Genomic DNA, 26,493 nt, shown 5'->3' with positions numbered 1-26,493 from the left:
AGTCACACCTGCAGCTGTCCTTGTAATATGAAAAAGTTATCCTGCGTAAAAGTTAACTAATTGATTGGCGCGTCTACCAACTTCGCCTTTGTCCCCCGGGCGATCTCAGATGTCGTCGCTAAGGGCTGTAGATTGCTCTGAGGCTTTACAACTTTGCCCAAGAGCCTACATCAAATTAACTGACCGTAACTTCTCCAATTTAGAGTTCTTAATTTAGTGAACAACGTCGCTTATTAACTTCTAATATTTCTTTAAGGAAAAGGAAAATAAAATAACTTATAACATCGATAAAAACTTTTATTGATAAGAAGCGACCGACAGTCAGCCGCTTTCTTCTATTAAGCGTACATTTCTCCCGAAAACTCCATAATTTTGTCTGCTATATGATTAAGTTGAATTGTTTAATGTTACGGTGGATTACAAGACACAGATTGTCGAACGACACGGGGCGGGGAGCGGGGTGGGGCGCGCGGCGGGAGACCGCTGACGCGGCGGAAAACGCGCGCCCGCTCATCACAAATATATTTCTCTATCTAACAGTAAGTCAATATTTTGCTTGCTAATATTAAAAATTTACAATGAAAATAGAATTCACTCTAAAAATAATTGCGCGCGAAGCGGGGCGTCGGTCGCAGGTATGAAACGGTCCAATTTTGTGCGAATGCATGTAAGGATTTTTTTAAGCACCGACGGTAATACAGGCCAATATGTATGCATTTACACTTAGAAACGAGACAGCGGGGACGACCGGCGCTAGGCTCAGCGCACAGACTATCACATTGAAAGATTCATAAAGTACAAAAGGTACATCGAACGCGAGAAAGGGTCGTGGAACGAGTCGCGGCGGACCGCAGACCATGAACCCTCTCGCACATCTCACTCTCCTCTTAAGAAATCAATCAGTAACGGCTAGGTAATAATTTACAAGGGTAATCCGCACTGGGTGCGTCTACACGAAAAGGTCTTTTAATGATGAGCAGAGGGTTGCATCGCATCCCTGCGCTCCTTCATCGTCTTCGGGCCTGGCGGGACACCAGCGCTCGTCACCGGGACGGCCCGACGACCGAGATGCCCCTGGCGGCTCCGGCACTTTGGGCCGTGCGCCAGTACTTTTTCCTGTCTCTTTCACAGTGTTGGCCGTAGTACCCGAAACTCCAGGGTCTCCTGCTCCACCCTTCCTGAGAAACACTTCGATTGCACTTCCAAGGGCGCTGGCATCTACGATCGAACCAGACGGCTGATCCCACACGACCGCCGCTATATCCCCTGGAGCTTGTTTAGCGTCTGGTGCAAAAGTGACTTTGGATTTTTTCTGTGGTTCGTTTACTTTTTTCTTTGTCGCCAAGGTTTGATGGCGTCGTGTGAACCAAGTAGTACCTGAACCCGGGGGTTTGTCTCGTAAAGTGGACGCGTCGAAGCTGCTAGAGCGCGTGTCGGCTAATCGTCGTGTTCTTTCCGGCTTGCCGCAGAGATCAATTTCAGTGGAAGAAGATGTGAGCGCATTGAGCATGTGATGGAGATCTGTGTCAGTGCAGACAACGCCAGCGCCGCTTCGCGGCGGAATGGGGGGTGGCATCTCGGAGGCACGGCGGCGAGCAGGAATAGGTGGCAATGGCGACCCGACAAAGTCAGAGTGGCGTCGGCCACGGTTCGTGTATCGCACGGACCCGCTCATCGGCGAGCGTTCGTCCAGTGGCTGCACCTCACAGACGCGTTCACTAGAGGTATTCCAAAGCCGCATGCGTACTTTCCGGGCTTGTACGATGTCATCCATGATGTCGAGTTGTAAATTATGGGTGCTGCCTAATGTTTCGGTTGCTGGTGGACCTGGAACAGGCCTAGTGATTAGTCTCTGAACAGTGATTAGAAAATAATAATAAGTACGAATATCCTATGCATTATTGAAAAAGAATTACAGGAAATGGTGTATGTGGTGAAGTAGGAGCACCTTAAAGTCAAAGGAATATGGAGCTTCCTATGTACATAGTTTAATATTTAATTGGCAGGGTCCAAGCCAAACGGAGCAGACTGAGAGTTCAAATTCCATTTTGAATGTAACCACCGTACTCGTATAGAAGTATCAAATTTCTTTGAAAGTTGCGCGCGTCTCTGAAAAATAGTGTTTAGGAGTGTCAAATTTCGCGATACTAACATTTCTTAACCGAGTCCCGGCGGCGGCCCAGCGCGGGGAAGGCTGCGATGGACTCGCGGCGACCTCGCCCGAACAGCGCTTGTGGCACGCGTGATATTGTCACAACGGAATGTCTGAAATACCATCATTTAGTTCATCATTCTGACTTGTTGACATGCAACGCGAAAAAACTGTTAAAGAACATTAAGTAACGCAATAGAATAGAGAGAATCAGATAGTAAATGACTGGGTACAAACACTTTTTATGTGCTTTAGTTACGTTATGCCGCTATCATTTTCTGCTTCCTGCATTTGGAGATTTATTTACTTCTTTATTGCATGTATCTAACTCATTAGATACATGCAAGTTTAAGTGCCGATCTGCTGAGTAAGTCGTCCATCCACCATTGAGTGGAAATCTAAGTATTGGCAATTTGTTCTTTACCTTCGACCACCAGGTTGTGGCTGGACCTGGCTTAGCGTCGCTAGGAAGGCAGCTTCGCGCGCCTCGCGAGCGGCGCCTTCTCCTCGCTCTGATAGACGGCGGACCTGAAGTAAAAAATTGGTTTAGAATATAGAGATAAGATACTTTTGAGACAAGAGGTAACAGCACAACATAACAGGGTGATTCATGAGACGTGAGCAGGACTAATCCTGCACACTCAGTAACTGATAATTGATCGATCACCGTTGTATTTAGGTGAAACAACCACACTTTTTCCTATTTTTCAACTTTTTGGTGAGAGCAAATTTAATTCTCTACAATCATGGTCACCCTACAAGACCTAATTAATAAACATAAAACCTTTTTTACGAAGAAAATAAAATGTCAAACCTGAGTGAGATACGAGTTTTCAAAAGTAACCAGACCGTAATGACAGTGATGACATTCAATTTGACACAGAATATCGTTAGTTTAGTATTCTAATGTTAGGGTGACCATCCATGTCGTAAATAAATTAATAACTTTTTTTTTTCTACACGACTAGAAAATTAATGTTAACCTCACTAATACTGATAGGAAACAGTTGCTTATAATTTACGAAATGCGCAGTGTTAGTCCTGCTCACGTCTCCTGAATCACCCTGTATAAACAGTGTAGAGGTTTAATTACTGTTTAATTGAACTAACCTGACTAGCAGTAGGGCCGGTTGTACAGGAAGGGGTGGGTAGGGAGTGCTTGCGGGTGTCGCGCCATGGCGACAGATGGTACGGGTCGGGCGGGGACTCCTGGTCGATGGACAGCCCGCGAGTGGCCACCGGGCTTCGGTAGGAGGCCTCTTCTTCCGCGCCGCTCTCTTCCACCACTATCAGCGGTTCCCCGCCGCCGAGGATGGCCATTGAGCCGCGCCGCATCATGCCTGGACAAAGAAAAAAAAAATTTAAATAAAGTAGGTATCTTACTCGACTTTATTGGTACTGTCGTTAAAAGGGGGCATTTGATAAATTGCAAAAAGCTGTGAAATGTAAGCTATTCTATCAAATGTTATCAATATCATGCCAAAAATAGAAGTATGCTACGTGGCTGAGACTATTCTGAATTTGAACAAAATTAATAGCTTTAAATAACAATAAATATCGATAATCCTTTAAGTCCTGGAATTGCAAACAAACCGAAAACGATAGTGTGTATTATTAATACATGCTTATACAATATATTATCATACAAATAAATCTGTGTCGAGTGTACGTACAGTCAGAAAGTGTAATAAATTCGCAGCGGACGAGCAGGTACGTTTCGAAGCCAGCGACTATTCGAGTGATTTATGACAGTCGATAGCAAAGTTTATTCAGAACTTGATTCAGCTATTCTAACCTGACATTTGGTATCCATTAAGTACCGAATAACGCAATCAGTTCGCAAAGCGCAATTACTTAAGTCTTTGATTAAGGGGAGAATAGGAGAACATGCAATTAATTATATACTCGTAATACCTGTAACATGCTACGTTAATGATTTAGAGGTATAAATCTCAAATTTCATTGTATCTAAAATAGAAGTAGATATTAAAGAAAGTAAACAATTAAGGGGTCATACATTTTCGTCTCCATTGATCGACGTTATCACTGCGAAACTCCACTCAAGATTGTAAAAACGCGCAGTAGCCTTTTTATTAGTGTTTCACTCAAAGGGACACCAAGAACCGGCTATTTTTATTCAGATACAATCAAGCAAGATAGTTTTTATAGGGTGATGAAAAGTCTTTATTACCCGTAACGTAATAAAAATACAATTCGCCGGAGATTTTGGTGCCTTTGAAATAATGTTAGTTTATATAATAGCTTTTTGCTGGGCCAGCCTTTTAACTCCCTCGTACGACACGACAGAAACTCTATCTTTTTTTTTGGCTGAGATATGTGAGCCTGGGCCTACTCCACCGACAAGAGCATAGCTCTTAAATATTGATGGATGGATATAATAGCTTTATTGGAATTGTTTGCGGACGAGATCATTTATCCGCACATAAATAACTTGTTATTGTTTGAGAATGAGCAGCTGCATTAACCTGGCAACATAACCAATCATCGATATATCCACATCCGTAATAATACTGTGATAACGTACAAGCGAGCGTGCAAACCACATCAATGATGATTAGTGATTACGCATGTTACATTGCGCAGTCCACCTAAATATTAATGGGAAAGATTAAATTTTGTTATTCAAATAACTAACATAATACAAATAATTACGTATGCCAGAAACCTCAAGCCTCATAAAATTAATGTTAATTTGCAGTCAGTTTCAACAAGTTCATGAAATCATAATGACACTTTAAATATTTTAAAGGAAGTCCCTCTTTCAGTGGAAACATTAAGTACCGGTCCGGATCCAGACCATAGAAGTTGCTAAACGGTTTTCGCTTGATTTTCCTGTATTATCTAAACAGCGAGCGAACGCGGAGCTAAAAGATTATGAAACTACCTATATTACATTGCTATTATAAAACATAAATAACGTTCTGTCGCCTTACTTAATCTCTCTCTCTCTCTTCCTAGCTATCCATCCCACATGGTGGTGGGGTCAGCTTTCCTGCTTAACCTTCTCCACTTCGCCCTATCCACGACATCATCCTCGGATAACTTGCACTCACTCATGTCCTTTAGCACTACATCCTTCCATCTTGTTCTGGGTCTGCCCCTAGATCTTCGACCTGGGATGGAAAGTTGCAGCGCCAAATTTCCTACGTAGTCAGAAGGCCTTCTTTTTACGTGACCATACCATCGCAGCCTGCTCTCCTGCATTTTATCGGCAATGTCGCGCACGCCCAGGCTTCCTCGTACGTACTCGTTACGGATTCTATCGAGCCTGGTAACGCCGCACATCCACCTCAGCATTTTCATCTCGGCAACTTGGATGGTATGCACGTGTCTTTGAGTCGTTGCCCACGTCTCGCTGCCATACTTAATAAACCAATAAATGTAACTTTTGTCGGAACTTTTTTAAGGTACTACCTAAATACGTTGATAATGCCTGTTAAGTAAATAATTAAAAACTGTGCGCAAGTACACGATCAGGTGGAAACTGAAAAAGTTGTAGCGCTTAATGGAACTAGCTTTTGTCGAGTTCTGAGCATTGAAGACGTTTTAAATCTCATCGTTAGTGGAAACTTTCAGCTTTTTTTAAGTGCATTAAATTGCTTCTATAAATTACTTGTATTTACTATGCTTCGAATTTAAATAGATAGGGTGGTACTTACCTACTTAAGTATTAATTTGTTTGTTTTGCAAAAAGAAAGTTTTCAATTTAGATGAAGAATAAAGAACAAAGACATCATCATGCGTTCAATTCCTGTTTTACTCGACTAGTGATATGTTTAACGATTATTATTATTAAAAAATATGTTCCATGAATCCCATGTACCGTCAAATTACTAAAAATAACTTTGGAAAGAGAGAAAATTCTTTCAAAACATTAGGTCATATCAGTAATACCGCAGTCTTAAGTTTTTTTTTAATTAACGAAATAGGATTGAAGTGCCCAGGCAAGATAAAATTTAATGGTATACTTACCGTATGTAAAGTGTATAAAATTAGTTTCCCTAGTATTACTGACTTTTTATAATTTCCGATATAAAATATTGTTCGAAAATACATCGGTTTAAATTGATAAGATAGGGTATTTACATATTTCCCAAAGGAAACCAAGTCTCGTGAAACGTGTTTCCTTATATTTTTCCTTTATTTTCTTAAATTCGTTTTTGTTTGACCAACAACCAGAAACATAGTAATTTACTGAATGAAAAATTGAAAAAGTTTACTGAAGTTATAGCGTGTAACCTTATAGTTTTTCCTACATAACACACTCCGATTCGTGTTACTAGTAATAGAAATATTAAACCAGTAATTAATGTTAAGTGTGGTCGGGATTAGTCGGCAACAGGTAGGCCAAGGCCCGGCACTGACCCGCATGTGTCGGCCTCGACCCGCACCGCACAGTTACCGTCGAAACTCATCTCGCAACGCAACAAAGGCAGCTTTTAAATCAACGCCGCTTTGACTAGCAAATGCAGTCCGCATGTCACTGGAGAAATGATGGTTAGACAAAGAACCTACTCATGAGCATAAGTATTTTATAACCTCTCCGACACATGTTTCTTTGTACATGTACAGTCGCCACACGGGATTGTTATGCCATTTAGGGTTCTTGCTAAATTGGAAATTTTATAGCGTAAGTATTGCACAAACAATTTAGCTAGAACCCTAAATGGCTCAACAATCGCGGAGCGCGATGGTAGGTACCTACCTAAACAAATCTTATAAAAAATAGGCTTCTTTTCAATGTTTTGATTCAGAGAGATGTGTTTCATTATTCTATTGCGTTGCTTTGTAGTGATTTAGCTAAAAACTTATTATATGCATATTTTTACATGAGGGATTCCGGATGCGGAAATGCCATTGGTTTGGGCATATCCTCAGGAAACCTGACACCCACCTATCCAAAGTGGCCCTGACCAGGACACCCGGCAAACGGAAACATGGTCGTCCTAAATTTACTTAGCGTCGTTCCGAGGTGTATTGGGGATGGAGTGGGATGAACCTAGACTGCCCAGGATGGGAGTCAGTGAAAAATTATCGAGTTCACTGCCCTAAATCCCAACAGAGGGTTGAAAAGAAGAAAGAAGATCTACTAGACTTTGTCCTCATAGAAAACATTAAAGTGTGTATAAGTATTTTCCAGATTATAATCATATGATATTAGATAGATAGATAGATATTTAATGTATATGTAAGCCAAGTTTCAAATAAATCTGTGTAGTCGTTTTACGTGAAAAAGAAAGAAATGTTCAAATGTACAAACTTTACGTTTACTTTACTTGTATACTCGTAGCAGGATAACTTAGGTTTGTCTATGTGAAATGATACCCGCTCCCATGGTTGTTAGTGTTTATTTTTGACGACCGGTCTGGCCTTTTTGGTATTGACCCTGCCTATAAAGCCGATGGTCCTGGGTTCGACTCCCGGTAAGCGCATTTATTTGTGTGATGAGCACAGTTACATATTATTTAAATCGCTGTCTGAGACCCACAACACAAGCCTTTCTTGAGCTTACCGTGGGGCTTTGTCAATTTCTGTAAAAAATTTCGTTTTATAAATTTATTTATTATTCATTTATTTATATACGTAAATTACAGTTGAACAAAATGCAGCATATTGAATTCATATTCGTGGGTACGATCGATTGGAGTTGTCAACGAATATGAATTCAATATGCTGCGTTTGTTGTGATACAAATCACAACGACCTATTTACTCGTATCTAATCGAAGCAATTAAATACGAACCATTAGGCAGGTAGCTGTTGTGTTTACTGACACGCTTTGTTGTAAATGTAAATCACTTAATTTTTTCGTAGATGTAAGATACGACCCATGTCGGTTATTTATTTAACAATGCAATGCAATTAGGAATCGAGGCCAGGACTTTGAGTAACAATAATATCGTATAGGTAAAATCTATGCCATGAGGCATTCTCTACTAGTCAACCTTAGGGAAAAGCAGAAAAGATTGTAGGCGGTGCGTTTTTCACAAATAAAATAGTTATTGAAACAATTAGAGACCTAACTTCGGAGATAAGGGGCGGGGAGGGGGCTGGGAAGTAATTTTTTGGCTATTTTATAAACTATTAAATATATAAACTATTCCTTTTAAAATTATAAAAAAATGTATTTGTAATTCTCAAAATGAGCTCTTTTATTTGATATATAACAGGATATAGTTTGAAAAACTTTATTTTTTAACTTTCTGATTTACCCCCCAAAAGTGGCCCCATGTTCAAAATTCATTTATTTACGTTACATGTCCGTCTTTGAGTCACTAATTTAAATATGTGTACCAAAGTTCAACTTAATTGCTCCAGTAGTTTTCGAGAACATAGGCTGTGACAGACGGACAGACAGACGCACGAGTGATCCTATAAGGGTTCCGTTTTTTTTGATGTACGGAACCCTAAAAATCGAGATAACTGTAGAATAAAGCTATCCATTTACTCAGAGATAAAAATTCGTTGCCTCAAATAACTGATTTCCAGTTATTCCCTCCGTATTCGGAAATAGAATGTCGGCTAAAATGAAATCGGAAAGCTAAAGCTAGTTTGTAAAAGCCTGAAGGAAAATCCTTTTCGTCTTGCTCAGCGATTACCTCCCGTAGCTTCTGTATCAATTGTATCATTAAGAATAGTAATATGTACCTAAGTATGGTACTTCCTTTGCGTTGCGATACAATTACATCACTGGGACGAAATACGATTTGGACAAACAGACACAACAACACAAACAGATTGGTCCAATACGACGTACAGTCAATCCTTTTTTATTACCTATCTATTACCTACATGCCATCGTTTTTTTTTATTTCTAGAGGCGTATGACGGATGGCGTTTCGCATGATAAAATAAACAACACTTTTGAGCTTCACTCGACTGAAAGGGATGGGCACTGTCACGATTACTCTGTCACGTTCGACCATCATATTCGCACTGGAAGTCAATTTTTTATGACATTTTTTACGGTTGATAAGGGTGATAATGGATTCTGTGTGGTAGAAAGGAGAAATGCAAATGAAGAGAAAATAATGTTACATGAATCATGTTAGAATTTACAATGGACATCAAAAGGATTATGATTTTATACCTAATAGGGAAGCCCGCGTCGAAGATCTATTATAGAGACTAGCAGTCGAAAAGTTTAACTGAAAAACCTGCTGTTTTGCGGAAAATAAATAATATACTATTGGTAGTTATGCTACATGCATAATTGCATACTAAAGGCTAGTTGCACTAACCACAGTTAACAGACTGATTAACGTCACGCAACAGATATCTATGAAACTTCCCATACAATAGAATTTAGCAAACGCTTTAACGGTGACAGACGGTTTGGTGCAACCGACCCTAAATGTATTTGTATGGAAGCGCCATTCGCTTCGTGGTTAGTGGGAGTCGTTTTGTATGCTTCATCTAGTGGATAAAAGATCTGGGGTCTTACCGTACTTCATATGAGGATAATATCGCCTGAGCCGACGTTATGGCCCGTGAAAGCGTATTGAAAGGCCATTGGTTACAACGTATTGCACATAAAATACTAACACGAAAGCTTACTTAAATCCAAACGTTAACATTAACGAAGCGTTAACGGTAAAGATTTCTTAACGATATCTTACATGTTGTGGTTTCTTTGCGTTTATGGATTCGTTTTCATTGGGCACAATCTTCAGGTGAGGAGGCAATTACACCTATTACTGGAAAGTAGGAGCTTGCTAAAAGTACCTACAGCAGTAGGAGTAGGTGCACTGCATGTAATGTTATTATAGCGTTTTAAACACCTAGCATCTACAGACTTTTATATTTGTAACACTTAATTGTAATTATTTCCCGAGTAATTATCATTTATAAATTGTTCGGGAAGTGATATTGCATACAGTTCGTTACGGTGTAAATATGTATGCGGGCAGGATCAAATTGTACTATTTATGCACTTGGAATTTGTAATTATATTAAATAATTTAGTGTTTTAGAAAATATTGTATTTAGGTAGTACAAATATAGATAGCAAATTAGTATTAAATAATACGTGCACCTTATCTGTTTTATTTTAAGACAAGAAAGGTAGAGCACGATTTATTAGTTTATTAAATTACCCACACGGAGGCAGTCATATAAAAAATATTATAAGCTACTTAGTTTTATATATGTGAAAGCGACATTCAAATGAAATATGTACGCTAAAATCTGAATATAGCGAGCGAACAAGCTCAATTATATGATTAAATATGTTGTATATGTTTAATGTTATCTCAGTAACACATTTTACGTTTCCAAATACGCCAAATGAGCACTCTAATTTCCGCGCGCTTTCAATAATACACCCATTTGCAACAAAATACCCCATCACCAGCCTTGCCCTACATTCGCTGCAAAATCTCGCATCACCCATCTGTCTCCGTGCCCAGTGATGTGTTGTGAGATTGTTCCGTATTTATTACCCTACAATATTTCCGGCATTTTAGTTAGGGTATTGGCCCCATATGGAAACTAGACCTGAATTTTGGTTTTTATATTTTATTGTTTTGGTGTTTGATCATTATTTTTAGTTTCGATTATTAGCGTTATATCTATTAGCATTAGGTAAGTATAATTAACATTTAAAAGATATCCAATAAGTTGTGTACTTATACGTAATATCGCTACCCAGGCGATTATTATATATATCGTCATCTAGTACCACGTAACCACAACACAAGCTTTACTGAACTCACAGTGGGCCTAAGTATGTAGAGGTCTATCTGTGTATAATTGGCCTATATATAAATATGTATTTATTTAAGTTACCTCGGGTTACAAATATATCCAAGAAGGCCACATCACTAGCTGTGACCTATATGGATACAGTTACAGAGTTACTCAAGGCAGGGGAGACAGGGGTGACAGAGGGGTAAGGCTCAACTGTCTCACCTGTGGGCCCTTATTTATTTCTTGGATTATGTTGATCTTGTGTCGTACGCAGCCTTTAGAAATAAATGTAATGAGCTTAGGGTAACCGTTACAAATTGTGGAAAATAAGTAATAACACTATGGCAAGCAAAGAGCTACGAGGAATATAATTCACTTAAGTACTCCGTTTTGATATAGCTAGGCTAAACATTTGTATTACTTAGTTTGAGAACGCTTTTGAACTTAAGCCTTTGTAAAAGCAGAATTACATTATAAGATCGTTCCAAGTCATACAAGTAGGTACAGTCTCGTGATCAGATATATTCCGATATATCAAGGACAAGCCACCAAGGACAGTGTTGCCAACTTGGCATAAATGATGCCAGATCTGGCATATTTTCACTCGCTTTGGCACCAAAATTTTCCATTTAGCATCTGGCATATTTTTTAGCATAATTTAGTCTCAGCCAAGTTTGCACCAACTTAATTGGCAGCAACAGTATGCGCCATCGCCTTATGTCGTTTCATATTTTTAGACATTAGTCTAGCTAGCATTTTTTCAAAATCCCAGTTGGCAACACTGGCCAAGGAGCTCACAAGTATCCATCTATCCTCCTCCTCCTACTCGTCCTCTATTGTCAAGGCGTTAGAGTGCGTGTTGAGATATTTTTGAGCACCTTGGCCGCTCCGATATATCTGATGGCGACCAGATTGTGTGTATACACAATCACACATGTCTGTAGCTAATACGTTAAAAGTGTAACATACTTTATAAGTACTTATATTAACACACAAGAAACTACGCACTTGTACCTACCGTTACCTTAATGGACCCCTCGCATATTTACTAAACTCGGTCGTCGAAAATAAAGAACCTTAGGATGTGTAATAAGTAACCAACAGTAAATCAAGCAACCAGTTTCAATTCCACGTCGGCAGATGGAATCTACCCATGTAAATCGATTTACTTCGATAAAAGCTTTCGCTGAGAAGCTTGAGCTTTATTGCAGACTCGCAACTCGCATGTTTATCCAAGCTACGTGTTCCTATTGCTAATACGAGTAGATTGAAGCGGAGTCGAACGAACGTTTACAGTTCTGACTCGAAAGAAATTCTCTGAGGCCCACGTCCGACGGGCTGCCTCTCTGTTGCACTTGTTAATTCGTACGTGAGTGTGACAGGGAGGCAACACGTTGAACGTGGTTCGCGGTAGGCCCTCTGAGCGTATTCTCTCTACACAGCTACAGTGACCAGATATCGCACGCAACAATTGCAGCATCTCAACGAAATGTCGAGCTGATTTCAACACGATTTGTTGCCTTTATGGAGAAAATCGTACCGTTAAGGGGCCCACTGATTAACAGTCCGCCTGTGTATATTATTTTGAGAGTTCGACGAACATAATACTTACCTGTAATTAAATGTTGGGAATCATAAAGAGAGGTGAAGAATCTCAGAAAACCTAAAAACTGATCGGAAGACTCGCCTGTGGTTGGAGCAAATAAAATAACACCGTTGGATACACAGGCTTGGTACGCCGATGTTGCGCTAACGTAGATCGCACGCCACTCCGGTGTGCGAGCGGGACATCGCTATATACGCATAGACGTGCGACTTCGCATCAGTGTGATAACCGCGTATGCTGTAACGAACATGTTGTAACATTCGTCGAATGAACCCACACAGTTTTGCTGCAAATATAAATACGAGATACGAGACGAGTGTGATTTTATTTGCACTGCCAAACAGCTTAGGAGTCGCGTTTCAGAAACACATATTATCCATAGATCGCACGAATATCATTATTACTACGAAGAAACGCCAACGACTGATAATAAACTGAAATAAATGTCATATACTAAGAAAAAATGACCAAGGCCTCCAGTGCCCCAGGCTGGAATCGAACCAGCGTCCTCTGCTATCGCGGCAGGTGCCTGAGCCACTCGGCCACCGGGTCACAGAGACATTAGTCAAATTTACCAAGTATATGCACTTTTTTACTGAAGGCTTGCGGCGCCCCCTAGCCATCTCTAAGGTAGAACAGTATGGTTCGAACCTTTCTAGCTGGATCATTCCCATGATGATACCGAGCTAGCGAGAGAGATGGCCTTCAGTAAAAAAGTGCATATAAGTACTTGGTAAATTTGACTAATGTCTCTGTGACCCGGTGGCCGAGTGGCTCAGGCACCTGCCGCGATAGCAGAGGACGCTGGTTCGATTCCAGCCTGGGGCACTGGAGGCCTTGGTCATTTTTTCTTGGTATATGACATTTATTTCAGTTTATAATTTATATAGTAGTGTTTCTACTTGATAAAAACAAATTAAAATATTTCCTGGAAAGAATTTAATTTGTTCAAATACTTCATTGTAACGACTGATAATACTCGTAATTATAAGCGGTAGTGCTATTAGTTATTCTGTGTTGGAATGTATGGGGCCCAATACATTCCACGACTCTTCTCTTGCCGAACAGACTCTACAGCTTGTTAAATAATTCTAATAGAGAAATCTAACGACTTCCACAAGGTAGGTATATGCGTTTATATGTTTATATGCAAAAGCGTGCCGAAGAAATAAACTTATAGGTTTGTGGAAATAAATACAAAAACACCGTATATTTTTCTTTAATGAAGAAAACACAAAAAGGCAAATAATTATCAAAGAATAAAAGTAGAAACGAAATGCCACTATATTCAACTATATACCTACTAAGTTATGATTATGATTTTACTATTTCTACACTCATTCACATAAATAAGGGCTATTTATTCCTTATACTTTTTAGGAGAATCAAATAATTCAGAATCCTGAGAACAAAAGTAAACAACACAGCTGAACGAGCACAAGAAAGATGGCAGTATAATCCACAAAGATTAATCCGCCCAGGAATGCCTTGAGCCCAAGTATTTGAGCAACAATTAATCTCAGCAAAAAGTGTATGAAAAATGAGTAAAAACCGTGGCGATAAAGGCAAAACACGGGGAGGTAAAAAAAGCGGCTTTGTATTAATGAGAGGGAAAATGGTGTCAGGGGACGTAAAATATCAATTTACTGGGGTGAGCTTTTGGCGCTCTTAATTGTGGTATTAGCTGCCGTTGCCGAGCCGCCGCCGGGCCGGGCTCGTGCCGGCGGCGCAAAGTAGCCGCTTACTGTCCAACGGACAATAAAACTGGTTGTCAATGGCTTTCGATCCGATTCGAACAATCTTACCTATAAGTCACGGTGGTACCTGCGATACCGATCTGTCAGTGTCAAAAGTGACGTTTTTGGATCAATCTGCCGTATTCGAACTTCAAGATATTCACAAGAGACGACACGTACTAGATCCATTCTAGATACGTTATAGTTTAGGTATCAACTAGTTCTCTTTTGCAGCGCAATTCGAGCGACCAATGTCACTTTTACGTTAAATAAAGTAAGATATCTATTAGATGTGAATTGGATCTCCAAGTCATATCCTGAGGAAATAGTTCAAGAGTATCTCCAGAATCGCGCAAATGTCAAATTTGACAGGTTACATCTTAAACATATCGTTATCGTATCTTGGTGATGTCTAAAAGATATCTAATAGATCTCTATTTCAAAATCCGAATCGAGCCCTATGTCACTTTTGACACTAACGTATCGGAATACGGCCGTTTGTAGCCGGTAACGTTACAGAGAAACGCTAACATGCGAATGAAATTTTTAGATAAATTTTGAACTACGTATAATGGGGCGGTATAACCATAACGGCACCCATGAAACACCATGTTGATTTAGATCCATATATAGGTAAACTTAAATAAGACCGTAAAATATTATGTACCTTAAGTACCGTTTCAGAAATTCAGGAATCATGATTCTCTGCGCAGTTTCGTCTTTCTAATGAGATTTAACTTGTCATTGAGATAAAAGTTGTTACTCGATGTAAGTGGATTGGAAAAATATTAAATATGTATTCTTTGATTCAAAGCAATATATAACTTCGGGGACCGTCCTCAGAAATACTTATGAAAAGATGAGACATTTTCCGGGATTTCTATCACATTGGAGATTTAATAAAAGGAAGTGAAAAATCGGTCAAGTGTGAGTGGGTACTCGCCAATAAGTGTTCTGCAAAAGAGTGGCAAATGAAGATTTAAATCTGCATACATTAAGAGAGTTTTAATCGCCAATTCAATTATAATACCAAAATCAGGCGTTAATGGGTTAATAGCAGATATGCCAACATTTAAATACGTTATAAATGTTATAATATTGGTGCAATAAATAATATTTTCTTTTTTACTTAATTTCAGTGTTAATGAATTTAAAATGCATGGTATAAAATTAAAATTAGAATTGAGAATATGAACGATATTCAATAAAAACAAGATCACAGCTATAAAAAAATAGTTTGTAAGGCCTTTGATTTCAAGGAATAATTGTTCCGTTTTAACAGTTTCGATACGGAATACTAAGGAACTAGAAAAGTGCAAAAAGAGCAAGCATTTAATTTTCTCTCATATCAGTCCTACATTTTTATATGATTCAAATTGTAAGGGGACCTTTACACTTATGTCGAGGACATAATACGATATAAATAACCGTACACCACCTCCACCAGCCCACCACCATTGATACCTACAATTTTAATAAGTTTAATTACACACTGTCGTGATTGGCGTCTCTATCTCTAAATTAACGGCTTTTTGTCGTGGGTGGCGGACTGGTGGTGTATGGCTTAGACTCATTTCATTTTATATTTTTCAGGTGATAGTTAATTGTATAAAACGTTTACATTCAATAATTTTATTTGTCCCACGATTATACGTAGGTACTCGTATTACTTATCATACAAATACTCGTAACAAAATTCGATGAGATATATAGTTTTAATACCTATACGATAAGATGCATTTTAAGGTTCTAATTACCAAGTAAATTCGAGTTTTGCTAATATTTTATTTTTAACTATGTTTCCGTCTTTGATTACGTTCATTCATCATTCGTTCCATTTACTTGTCTCCGAATTGGATTATTCTGTCTCATTCGATATCATGTTACATGGTATTTTTCTTGTTATAGTTACTATTCTAATCTTGTAGTCGTACCTTCAAGAAGAAAACTCACTCCATGTAAAAGGACCTTTTGATTGAGGGTGTGAATTTTACTGGCGCGAGTAAAGAGCCTCGACCGCCTTTGTACCTCGCCGTATAATAGAGTGCAGGTGCGTGCGAGCCGACCTATTTGTGAGTTGTTTTATGCTCATGAAACCCTGGTCTGAAGAGTGCCAGATAGTATTATAGTATTTTATTATTATTATAAAGTCTCCCGGAAAAATAAACAAGTGCTTAAAACTATGAAACAATCTAGTATAGTATCTTGAGGTGCTTAGTTTTATTTAGATATTGGTGCCATTTCAGGAGCTTGTCTTTTTGTGAGAAGAGGGGTGATTTTATAGAAATAAGACCAGCGGAATGAACATTTCCAGCTGTTGAGGTTGCAAGCGCTGGTAGTCTAGCGGTAAGAGTGTGTGACTTTCAATCCCGAGATTGTGGGTTCAAATCCTGGCTCGTATCAATAAGATATTCTCAACTTATGTTACATAAGTTAGGGACGATATATCATTTGATGTTTACCCGCCGCTTTTCGAAGAAGAAAAACATCGTAATAAACCGGACTACAACAAGGCCTAGTTTCCTCCTGGGTTGGAATGGAAGGCATGATAGCAGTCCCCTTAAAATTGGCGTCTACGCCAATCCTTGGGATTAATTGCCAAGCGGACCCCAGCGCTTCCATGAGCCGTGGCTAAAAGCTGGGACAAATGATGATGACAGATGGAAGGAAGTCAAGGATAGGTATTGGTATAGTATTATGGCTCGGTTTCACATTCCAGTTGAAGCAGATTCATTGTCAGCTACTGCCATAGACAGTAGACAAGACGGCGACGGTCGCTTATGGTAGGGCCGTGTCGTACGGCCGCGATCGTGACCAGAACGTGACCGTGGTCAGTATTATGCTGAGGCGAGACCATTTCGTGGTAAACTTTAACTTTCACCTACTTTATGTATAATTGTAGTTTTTAGTTACACTTTAGTAAGTATTTTTATTTAGTTTATCACGAATAAAATATTTTAATCTGATTCTGATTCAATAAAAGAGTATATTTAATACCAATGAGAGATGACTCGATTAATGTAAAAAATCCAGCCCTAAATTAAATCTACTGATTCGAATTTACTTATACTGGGTACAGACTACTTCGAACTAATAGTATTATGCTCATTGTAAATATCGTTACTTCTAAAAGTGGATAGCCATAATGGAAGAAGTGGTGGACGGCTAAAGGAATATCTAAAATATCAGATAAAACGGAATGATAATGAGCGTGAATTTGAAATGATGTCTATGTATACATGAGATTGTATATTTCGTGTTTCGTATGTATAATAATGTTAAATTATGTTGCGTAGAATTAATGCGATTAGCTGCTGAAGCTTGGATCTACGCATTACGTCTACTTTAAAAATGAATTATACCTATACTTACTACAGTTGTGTTGTGACGCACTAAGTGTACTTGTAGGTATACGAGTACACTTATCAATTTAGACACTTTTACCAACGAGTTAATATTTAGACATGAATAAAAAATAGGTCTCATAAATAAGTGTAACATGGACGAATCGAATTAAATCACTGAAACGTGTGAAAATGTTTTAATTAATGGCTTTTGCCAAAATACTGTCAGCGACAGCAATATCCGGGGTAACGCGGAATCGCCGAGGCGAATGAAAACCGGGAAAATTTTACGCCGTGGCCCAATTGAGTTACTGGTCGAACGCCTGACACTGACAAGCTCCCCAGAAGACTTGTTGGTGTTATAGTAGTAGATTTTGTATCATGGGCGTACGCAGCATTTTTTAAGGGGTGGGGCAGAAGTAGGGGAGGCTGGGTACGTTGTAACAGGGTACGGTTGTAACAGAAATTCTTAGCTTATGGTCAGAGACCTGGGTGGGGCAACTGCCGCTCTGCCCCACCTTGCCCCACCGTGGGTACGCCTATGTTTTGTATTGCACCAACACCAACTGGAAACGGAGTAAACAAGGCAACGCGGTGGTTGGTCGTCAGATCGATGGGTTGACATTCGGACAATCGCTGTCTACTTCTGGATAAGATGTAAATGAGTTATCATGATCAAAGATAAGTGGCATATGGTGAAGAATTCGGCTTAAAATAAAAGTTATCGCACTGATGGGTTCCTCGAAATGTTTTAATATGAGTCTAGTTAATGGGCAACCATATGAATACATTGTTCAGCTTGTGCACTTGTGAAGCTAAATAATAGTGTATGATTATGTTTTCTGAGTTAATGCCTTTTGCAATCAAGTTAATACGGTATTAAAATCGATATTAAATTTCGCTCGAGTACTACGAGGCGCGTTTCAAATCGAATCCAAAGAAATGATGCATCGGCGGGATCCGCGGTAATCCGCTGCCGTTCGTGCACTTTACGGCGACATTCGCAATATACGGTAGGTAAATATATTATATACCCCGTGTTATTGCTTTCTTCGGCTCAAGTATGTGCCTGGGATTTAGTGCCTACTCATATAAACGTACTACATAACTCTGTCTACTTTAATTTGCCGAATTAAAACCTGATTTTCTACTAAAACGAAAAGCAAGCTGACGTGTTCACTTATTGACTTGTCCACTGCCACACTATAAGTACAACATTTAAAAATGGTTTGAAAATAAATGTCCTATCGAGAACTTCTATATGCGAATGAACCTTGTCAATACTGAACTGAACTTTTCATATTTATGTAGGTAGGTACACATAAAGAATGTTGTAAAGATGAATTTCTTAAAGTAAATATTATCTTCATTTAATGGAAGTAAACACAGTTCATATTTCGTGGACTTGTTTTGGCTGGTATAAATTCTTGTAAAACTTCACGTTGTGTACCTATCATACCAACATACTACAATATTTATCTTCGTGATAAGTTTCATCTTTATTATTATAGTTACTGCGATAATGATGGGGCGCAAATGAAGCTAGTTTTAGCATACAAATCATTCTGTCATCAGATAATCCACCTATTAACAATGACAGAGCGAACTTGTAGGTACCTACCTATTTATTGTTTGAAAGGTCCCCGAGCGCGAAGCCTTCCCGCACCGCGGCTAATCAGAATAAGTCGCCCGTTAAATATCTCAAGTCGAAGCAAGCAGGAAATTATTACAATTTATTTCGAGTTCCGCACCCGATAACAATTTCCGTGCAATCATTTCCTTGCGATAGCGGTTTATGTCGTGTAATGTGTAATAACGGAAGTTTCAGACTCGAGACACGGCTTCATTTGACGCGCTCGAACATTAGGTAGGTAAGTATTGAGAATATTTCAGCGGCTGAAATAGTTAAGCCGCTTCTTTACAAAATATGAGCGCTCTATCTTCGCCGATGTTTATGCACGCTAAACAAACTTACAGTAAAGTAGAGTATATTTATAATTAGCCACGTCATTTTCATGAGTCACGGTTAAACAGATTACTCTTGGTACGTAGCTTAATATGAATAATTTCTAAGCGTTCCTTGGCATTTTCTGTTGTGTGTAAAATAATGTATGCTATTTGATGTTGCATTAACTTATTTCAGTAAATAATGATGTTACTTTAAAACGTAAATATTGTGTATTCTTTTATAAAGTTTAATTCTATGTTATTAGACGTATTAGCTATACCTATACATACCTATGTGTAACATTAGAAATAACAGATGAAAGGAAATATACAAAGAATAACTTCCATTTTAACACTAAAACAGAAAGTTCTTAGAAAGGTGAATATGATGTAGATTTTTATTGTTTTTTTAAACTTTCTCAGCATCTACGCAGCCACTTTCTCTGTGACAATTATACAACAGGGTAACAGAAATTCTCCTTAAGCTCACTTATTTGGAGTACCTACCCACTACCGTGAAACTGTTTCAACAGCTCTGGATAGTTGATTCATTAACACATTCAACACCAAGAACCCGACTGTCGGGTACACTGTTCGTAGCGACTACGCGCTACATACGGCGAAACCGTGGCTACGCGCTACGAGCCCGTAGCACTTAGTGGTAATGAATGTGTTAATAATAGTTCCTACGTGTATTGTGTGTATATCTTATTAAATTGAATTGAATTAAATTATTAGAATGAAGACGGCAAAATTGGGACGGCAGGTATTTGGAAATTACAGGTTTGTTTTGAAAATATGGCTTAATAGAACTTACATAATATATCCAGATTTCAAACAGGGGGTTTATACACACGGACATTTATTTAAAAAAAATTAAATATTACACGCTAAGTTATTTGGGTATTATGTATTAAGTTATTATACTTTTAAATTACTGTCTCCAACCGCCTGTAAAACAAGGTAGAAAAGTATCGCTAAAAGTATTCGTAAATACTCCAAATAATATACCGGGTGTGGCCTGTAACATGAGCAAATAATTAAAACATAGATTGTACTCCTCAAACGGTGACACTTTTGTTCAACAACTTTTAAAAAATTATGAAGTATTTACTTTCCCTATTTTTCACACAAAATATATATTATCTTCAATGGACGCCATCGCCACGCCATATCATTGTGATTGACGTTGCGTGTCACGCTTTAAACATAACAAAATTCGCAATACATTGCGTCTTAGAATAAACTTAAAAGTGTATTAAAAATAAAGAACAAGTTATTTTTAAATGTCGCTGAACAAATGTTGGTCAGTATGAGGAGTACAGCCTACTGTTTATTTTTTTGCTCATATTACAGGCCACACCCGGTATTATAAGCTGACAATAAATGTGTACCTACCTGAGCTTGAGCAGTTCAGTGTTAATTTATTAGTGAATTCATGTAGGTAGGTAATGAAACCTACGGATAAGGGCTTGTAGGTCTATATAATTAGTAAAGATATCTAAAGATAGTAAAGAACAAATCGTTCGACACTCGTATTTTATCCGACACGTTCGACTAACGCCCACGCGATTGGGCCGCCGGTACCAGCGCTATGACCATCATTTTTCTTTCCTTCATTACGTACTTAGATCCCTGACGAACCGCCATACTGGTACAAATGACCCAGTAAAATGTGTCACTGTCTCCCGGTCTATCGACATTTCTGTCTCAACAAAAGCGTGAACCTTAACTAAGTACTTGCACTGTGTCATTCTTGAAGCTAAAGTTTCGTACTACTTATGACTATAACTACCAAGTAAACTTGATCAATGGCCAACAACGTTGCAGTGACACTCGAGTAGTCTGAAAGGCTCCCACTAGGCCTCGCGAACAAGTTGCACTGCATTGAATAGCTAGTGGCATAATAGAGTGCAAACTTTGTCTGCACGGCTGTAGGCATATTTTTGATTCGATAGCTATGTCACATCAGCTTACTTCGCTTTTCAATGTTGTGTTATGAAACGTATTTCGTATGTCAAATATGTTTGCTGTTGAGTTGTTTATTATTTATTTATGTTTTCATTTATGATGCTATAGTAAGATACACACACACATTTAGTACGATTATTACCTGCCCGATGCAGCAGATAAATTTTAATTTAATTCGAAGGATAGGATTAGATTCGATTTCTCGAAAATGGTTGTACCGATACCGGTATGAAAATTTTTGATTTTTGTGCCAGGTCCTTATTATCTTCTGATGAGTGGAGATAATGTGACACTGAAAAAATCGAGGAAACTTCTTAAATATTATAGGCAAACCCTAACCTCATTTCGGTTATTTTATACTAATTCGTGCATATACGAATTGAATTGAATTGGTTTGGTGAAATGGAACTGCCAATAAAGACAGTCAAATGATGGCATTTTATTGAAGGCTAATGAATTCATTAAAATCATCAAGTCGGCGAGAATTAAGTATCCAAAAAATTTTTTTTTAAGTAGGCACTACATAAATACCGTACCAAGTTACAAAAGTAAAGTCTAAGAATATTAGGTAGGTACCTGTACCCGTATAATATACCTATATACTTACTATTAAGTATACTCTTTGACTCGTAGGTACATACCATGAATCATTGACAATGTCAAAACTGACATATTATAAGCTAACGTCTACGTAATTCACTTTCTATACATCTCGCTTGCATTAATATGCGAGTACGAGCGAGATGCATAGAATATAAGTTAAGTCCTCGATAGCGTTTATGTTAGTGCCAACCAGGCCGCGTAGCCAAGATGCCAATCGCTTACGCTCCGTAGCGATCGAAACGCAACTGTCACTGTCACACTAATCCGTAAGAGTGATAGAGAGACATAATGCTTTTCGCTGTCGAAGCGATAGCGATTGTAACCTTGGCTAGGCCGGCTGGTGGGAGCCACACTATACTCTTACCACTACATGACAAAGAATTTGTCACGAACATTTTATTCATAATAAAGTAGATAGTAGGCTGTAAAATTTGCTTTTACAAATAAAGATCTATATTCTGTATTCTGTAGTGGACAATTTGAACAAGTTTACAGTACCTACATACCTACTCACGCGGCGCATTCATTTCAGTGATTGCGATGGATGTGGAAAATGACCTCAAGCAATAAATTTAAATGATATGGACGCTCCGTTTAACCAATAATGGAATCCACTTTAATGTATTTGTGAATTATAATAAATTAGTTGTTATGTATACCTATTGTATGTATATTTTGAACATAACTACCTACACTTTTGACTACTGATACTTTTGTTTTTTTATTTACACTTGGAGTAAGTACCCATAGTGCTGGTTAAAAAGCTTTAGCTACCGTTTGCAAAAACCTGTAATACACAGAAGAATATCTTAACATAACACGCAGAAGTATGCATGGCGTCTTGTGAAGTGGCAATTACTTATATACACTGAGCGCCACATACACCATCCCACTAACCCGGGGTTAAGCTCGTTAACCTGGAGTGGACCAAATTGAACTGGTAACCATGGTTACTTCATGTTTAACCGGTTAACCCCGGGTTAGTGATTGGTGCACGGTTAATGTTATCTACTTTGAAAAAATATTCAACGTTGCTGATGAAGTTTTAATATACAACTTTAGACTTACTGGTTACTTTTATTCCAAAGGCTTTATTGTTTCCACACTTGTTTTAAATATCCATGTCAGCGTTATACGCGGACGGCACACCGGACTGCTTCTACGCAGCCTTTACTGTACTACATGAAAAAACGAGCTAATTCAGAAGAGCTGTTTGTAAACTAGTGTGTAATCGCGATTCGCCTCGCCACGGCCACTACGGTTCAGTAAACACGTCATATACATCTGCGACGAGCAAAGGAGTGGGTGATCTAACACATAATAGGATTTAGACTCATTTGCAGGCAAGCGTACGAGTAGTTATAAGTAGGTACATAGTAGAAGAGAGGTAGAGTTAGACCAAGAAAAGTCTGCAGCGATTTTCATAGCCCACGCAGTGCTAGTGTTATTTTAAACGTCAAACTTCTATGAAAGTATAACGTATTAATAACACTTGCACTGCGTAGGCTAAGAAAATCACTGCAGACTTTTCTTGGACTAACTCTACATAGAGGACATAAATATGACAACTACAATTCGGTTCCTTGAAAATGCAGGCATACTTATCTAGACAGCAATACACTTACGATGTGAATTTTAAGACTGGTTGAACTTTTCTCTCACAAAACGTACTACTAATAACTACTTAGTACTAATTTTATGCCTGAATCGATGGTATCGTCTTGGGTCATCCCATTCGTTTTTCGTCAAGTTCTTAAATTAGTCCTATTCTGATTTCGTCACTCATTCTACATTTAAAGCCACCGACGATTCTGACGAATGTAGAATGAGTGACGAAAGCAGAATAGGACTAATTTAAGAACTTGACGAAAAACGAATGGGACGACCCAAGACGATACCGAATCGATTCAAATGAAATCTGGTAGCATTTAGACTTTTAGTAACTATAAAAAAATAAAATTAACGTAATTGGATAGAAAGTTGTTGAGCATTGTACCCTTTTTATAAAAAACGATAATTATTTAAATCGTGAGATAACGGTACGGCAACAAAGGTAACTTTTATCTTATGAACTGGAACTTTTAACAGCTTTTTCATGAAGTAACAAAAAATTCGGACGACATATTGAAAAAATGATTAGACTTTGAAAATAATATGTATTTCAAAGAAATTCAAATTAGACATTTAAGAAATATTACAAAAAGAATGCCATTAAAATTTCCTATCCTCCCGAAAGCTTTTAAAGCTATGACGTTGTACGCGAGGCACTGAAGAGAGTAATTTAAATTTAATGCAAATATCTTCTGATTTTCCACCAAATACTTATAGCGGGAGATGAAAGGAGAAAATTCGCTTTAGAATCAATGAACTTTTTGGTTTTGATTAAATTATTAAAAGGAAGTCTTAAGCAGGCCACTGACGAGCCTTCCAAATGGATGCCGTTACAATGGATTCATCCAAATGGACGGCATCCTGATATTAAATATTGTACGTTTTTGACATTCACGGACCGATTTTGGATTGCAGCCACGCTATTTGGACTGTTGGAAGGCTCGTCAGTGGCCACCTTTAAAACCCTTTAATAAAATTAGCATCCGATTTAGATATTTTGTGATCGAGTTGTAGCTTTCTAAATCAGTATGTTAGACATTAATTAAAAGTGAATAAATTCATTCAGGTACTTTTGCGATCTGCGTAGCACAGCATCTCTATCATGTTATTTTTCAATAAATGTCGTTTACTTTTGATTTAATCTTGCCAACTGATCCACCAATCGATGCTGGTTTAAAGAATGTAACGACTACGCGTTCATATCATGAATGCATGAACGTGTAAAGAAATCAGTTGAAATAATTATTTGGGCGATTGTGCATTACAATGAATTTTACTGTCCGGCAGTCCGAGTTTCTACGTAATTTTACCGTCCGACATTTTACTTTTTTAGTTTTTTTCCGGTCCGAGACGACAGCCATGAATAACGTGTTTATGCTTGTGCACTGCGTCTGGTATTAGTATTATTCATGACTTGGCCGGACACGGGCCGGCTAGGGGTTACCTTTCTTTTAGTAAAAAGACGGACAAGTGCACAAGCCAATCATCCGTTTTTGTCATGCCACTGCGCCGCACCTGCGAGTAAAAAGACGGACAATTGCACAAGCCAATCATCCGTTTTTTTCATGCCATATCGGACCATGAAAACTCACGACTGCCGGACAGTAAAATTCATTGTAGTGCACAATCGCACTTTCGCTTGTATTAACTAGTTACAAGCTCTTATGAAAAGTCTTTATTTTATAAACCTACAAGTTTACAGGTGTGCCGTCAAGGAATTTAATTACAGTATCATTGCGTGTTACCTTGTCGCAGTGACAATAGTATGAGGTCCCTAGCGACTTTCATATTGATTGTCATTGTGACAAGGTACGAAATGGTACAGAAGTTAAATTCTTTGACTGTACGTAACCGGCAATTTGTTTTGACACGCGCATGGCCAATGACTAGATGTTTCGATGGTCCTTGATACCGCTGAGAGTAATAAATATCTAAGTCTAGACTAGTTAATGAAGTTACAGTCTACAGGGAATATTATAGCTATCCCCATTACTTGAAGTATTTAAACGGTGAAGTTACAAAACAGTACCTACGTCTTACAAAGAGATAGGAAACTCATTAAGAAAAGTTGTAAATGAGGACCTGACAATAATGTAACTACAGTCCATTTTTTTTAGCATTAGAAAGAACTTCGCAGAAGTAAGCTTATGGTTCCAAATCCGGCACTTTTAGCGGTAATAATTTGAAGTAAATTATATGTAGTGACCATGCTACATTAGATAATTCAATAATTATTAACAATTAAAGAGCCTGATAAAAACTGCACGCTTGCTTCTGTGGAGTTCTTTCTAATGCTAAAAAAAACGAACTATAGTGACGGACAGACTAATTATTCTTAAGAGGTAGATATGAAAATAAGAGAAACGACGGAGCAGATCAAAGTTCTACGTACAACCATGCAACATTTATTGAAAAGTAGTCTTTATTTCAAAACAGATACTAACGGGATACATATTGCGCAAAGTATTCCTAGAAATGGGCCGTCTAGAAATAGAGCGCATCCAACTTTCAAGAAGTGTCCGGTAAACAATGAAGAGTTCTGGAAACTTTAGTAACTTAAACATCGTCGTACTAGCTTACAGAAAATGTTTAAAAAAATCTATAGTTACGCCGGCCAATGAGCAATGAACTGTTAACAGATTATCAAGCGGTTAGTGGGTGATGGACGTATGCACCGCGCAATATGTATCCACGTGAAGGTCGCGGAGGCTGTGGCCGGGAGGGGCGGGTCAGGGCGGAGGGGTAGGTTTGCATGCGAAATACCGCGTACCGGGGCGGAGCGCGCGGCGTGCGCTCGGGTCGGCGGGCGAGCAG

The 26,493-nt window shown here is 38.5% G+C and overlaps 1 protein-coding gene across 4 annotated transcripts; it reads right to left on the bottom strand.

Annotated features, from left to right (window-relative positions):
* Positions 1-283: 283 nt before the first annotated feature.
* Positions 284-26,493, bottom strand: LOC134664504 (uncharacterized). Of its 4 annotated transcripts, none has more exons than XM_063521183.1 (6): positions 26,450-26,493; positions 23,137-23,246; positions 3,263-3,492; positions 2,577-2,680; positions 2,153-2,265; positions 284-1,827 (listed from the first exon to the last, which is right to left on the bottom strand). In XM_063521183.1, the coding sequence occupies exons 3-6, from the start codon at positions 3,488-3,490 to the stop codon at positions 950-952; spliced, it is 1,323 nt and encodes a 440-aa protein (XP_063377253.1). In that variant the 5' UTR covers positions 3,491-3,492; positions 23,137-23,246; positions 26,450-26,493; the 3' UTR covers positions 284-949. The 4 variants fall into 4 exon arrangements, with proteins under 4 accessions (XP_063377253.1, XP_063377252.1, XP_063377255.1 ...); XM_063521182.1 differs by having other exon boundaries at positions 26,443-26,475; XM_063521185.1 differs by having other exon boundaries at positions 284-1,818; positions 26,443-26,472.

The sequence above is a fragment of the Cydia fagiglandana genome, chromosome 5 (assembly GCF_963556715.1).
Source record: "Cydia fagiglandana chromosome 5, ilCydFagi1.1, whole genome shotgun sequence".
NCBI classification, from domain to species: Eukaryota; Metazoa; Arthropoda; class Insecta; order Lepidoptera; family Tortricidae; genus Cydia; species Cydia fagiglandana.
The sequence above is the reverse complement of the archived record's forward strand: the minus strand, read 5'-3'. Positions and strand labels throughout refer to the sequence as shown.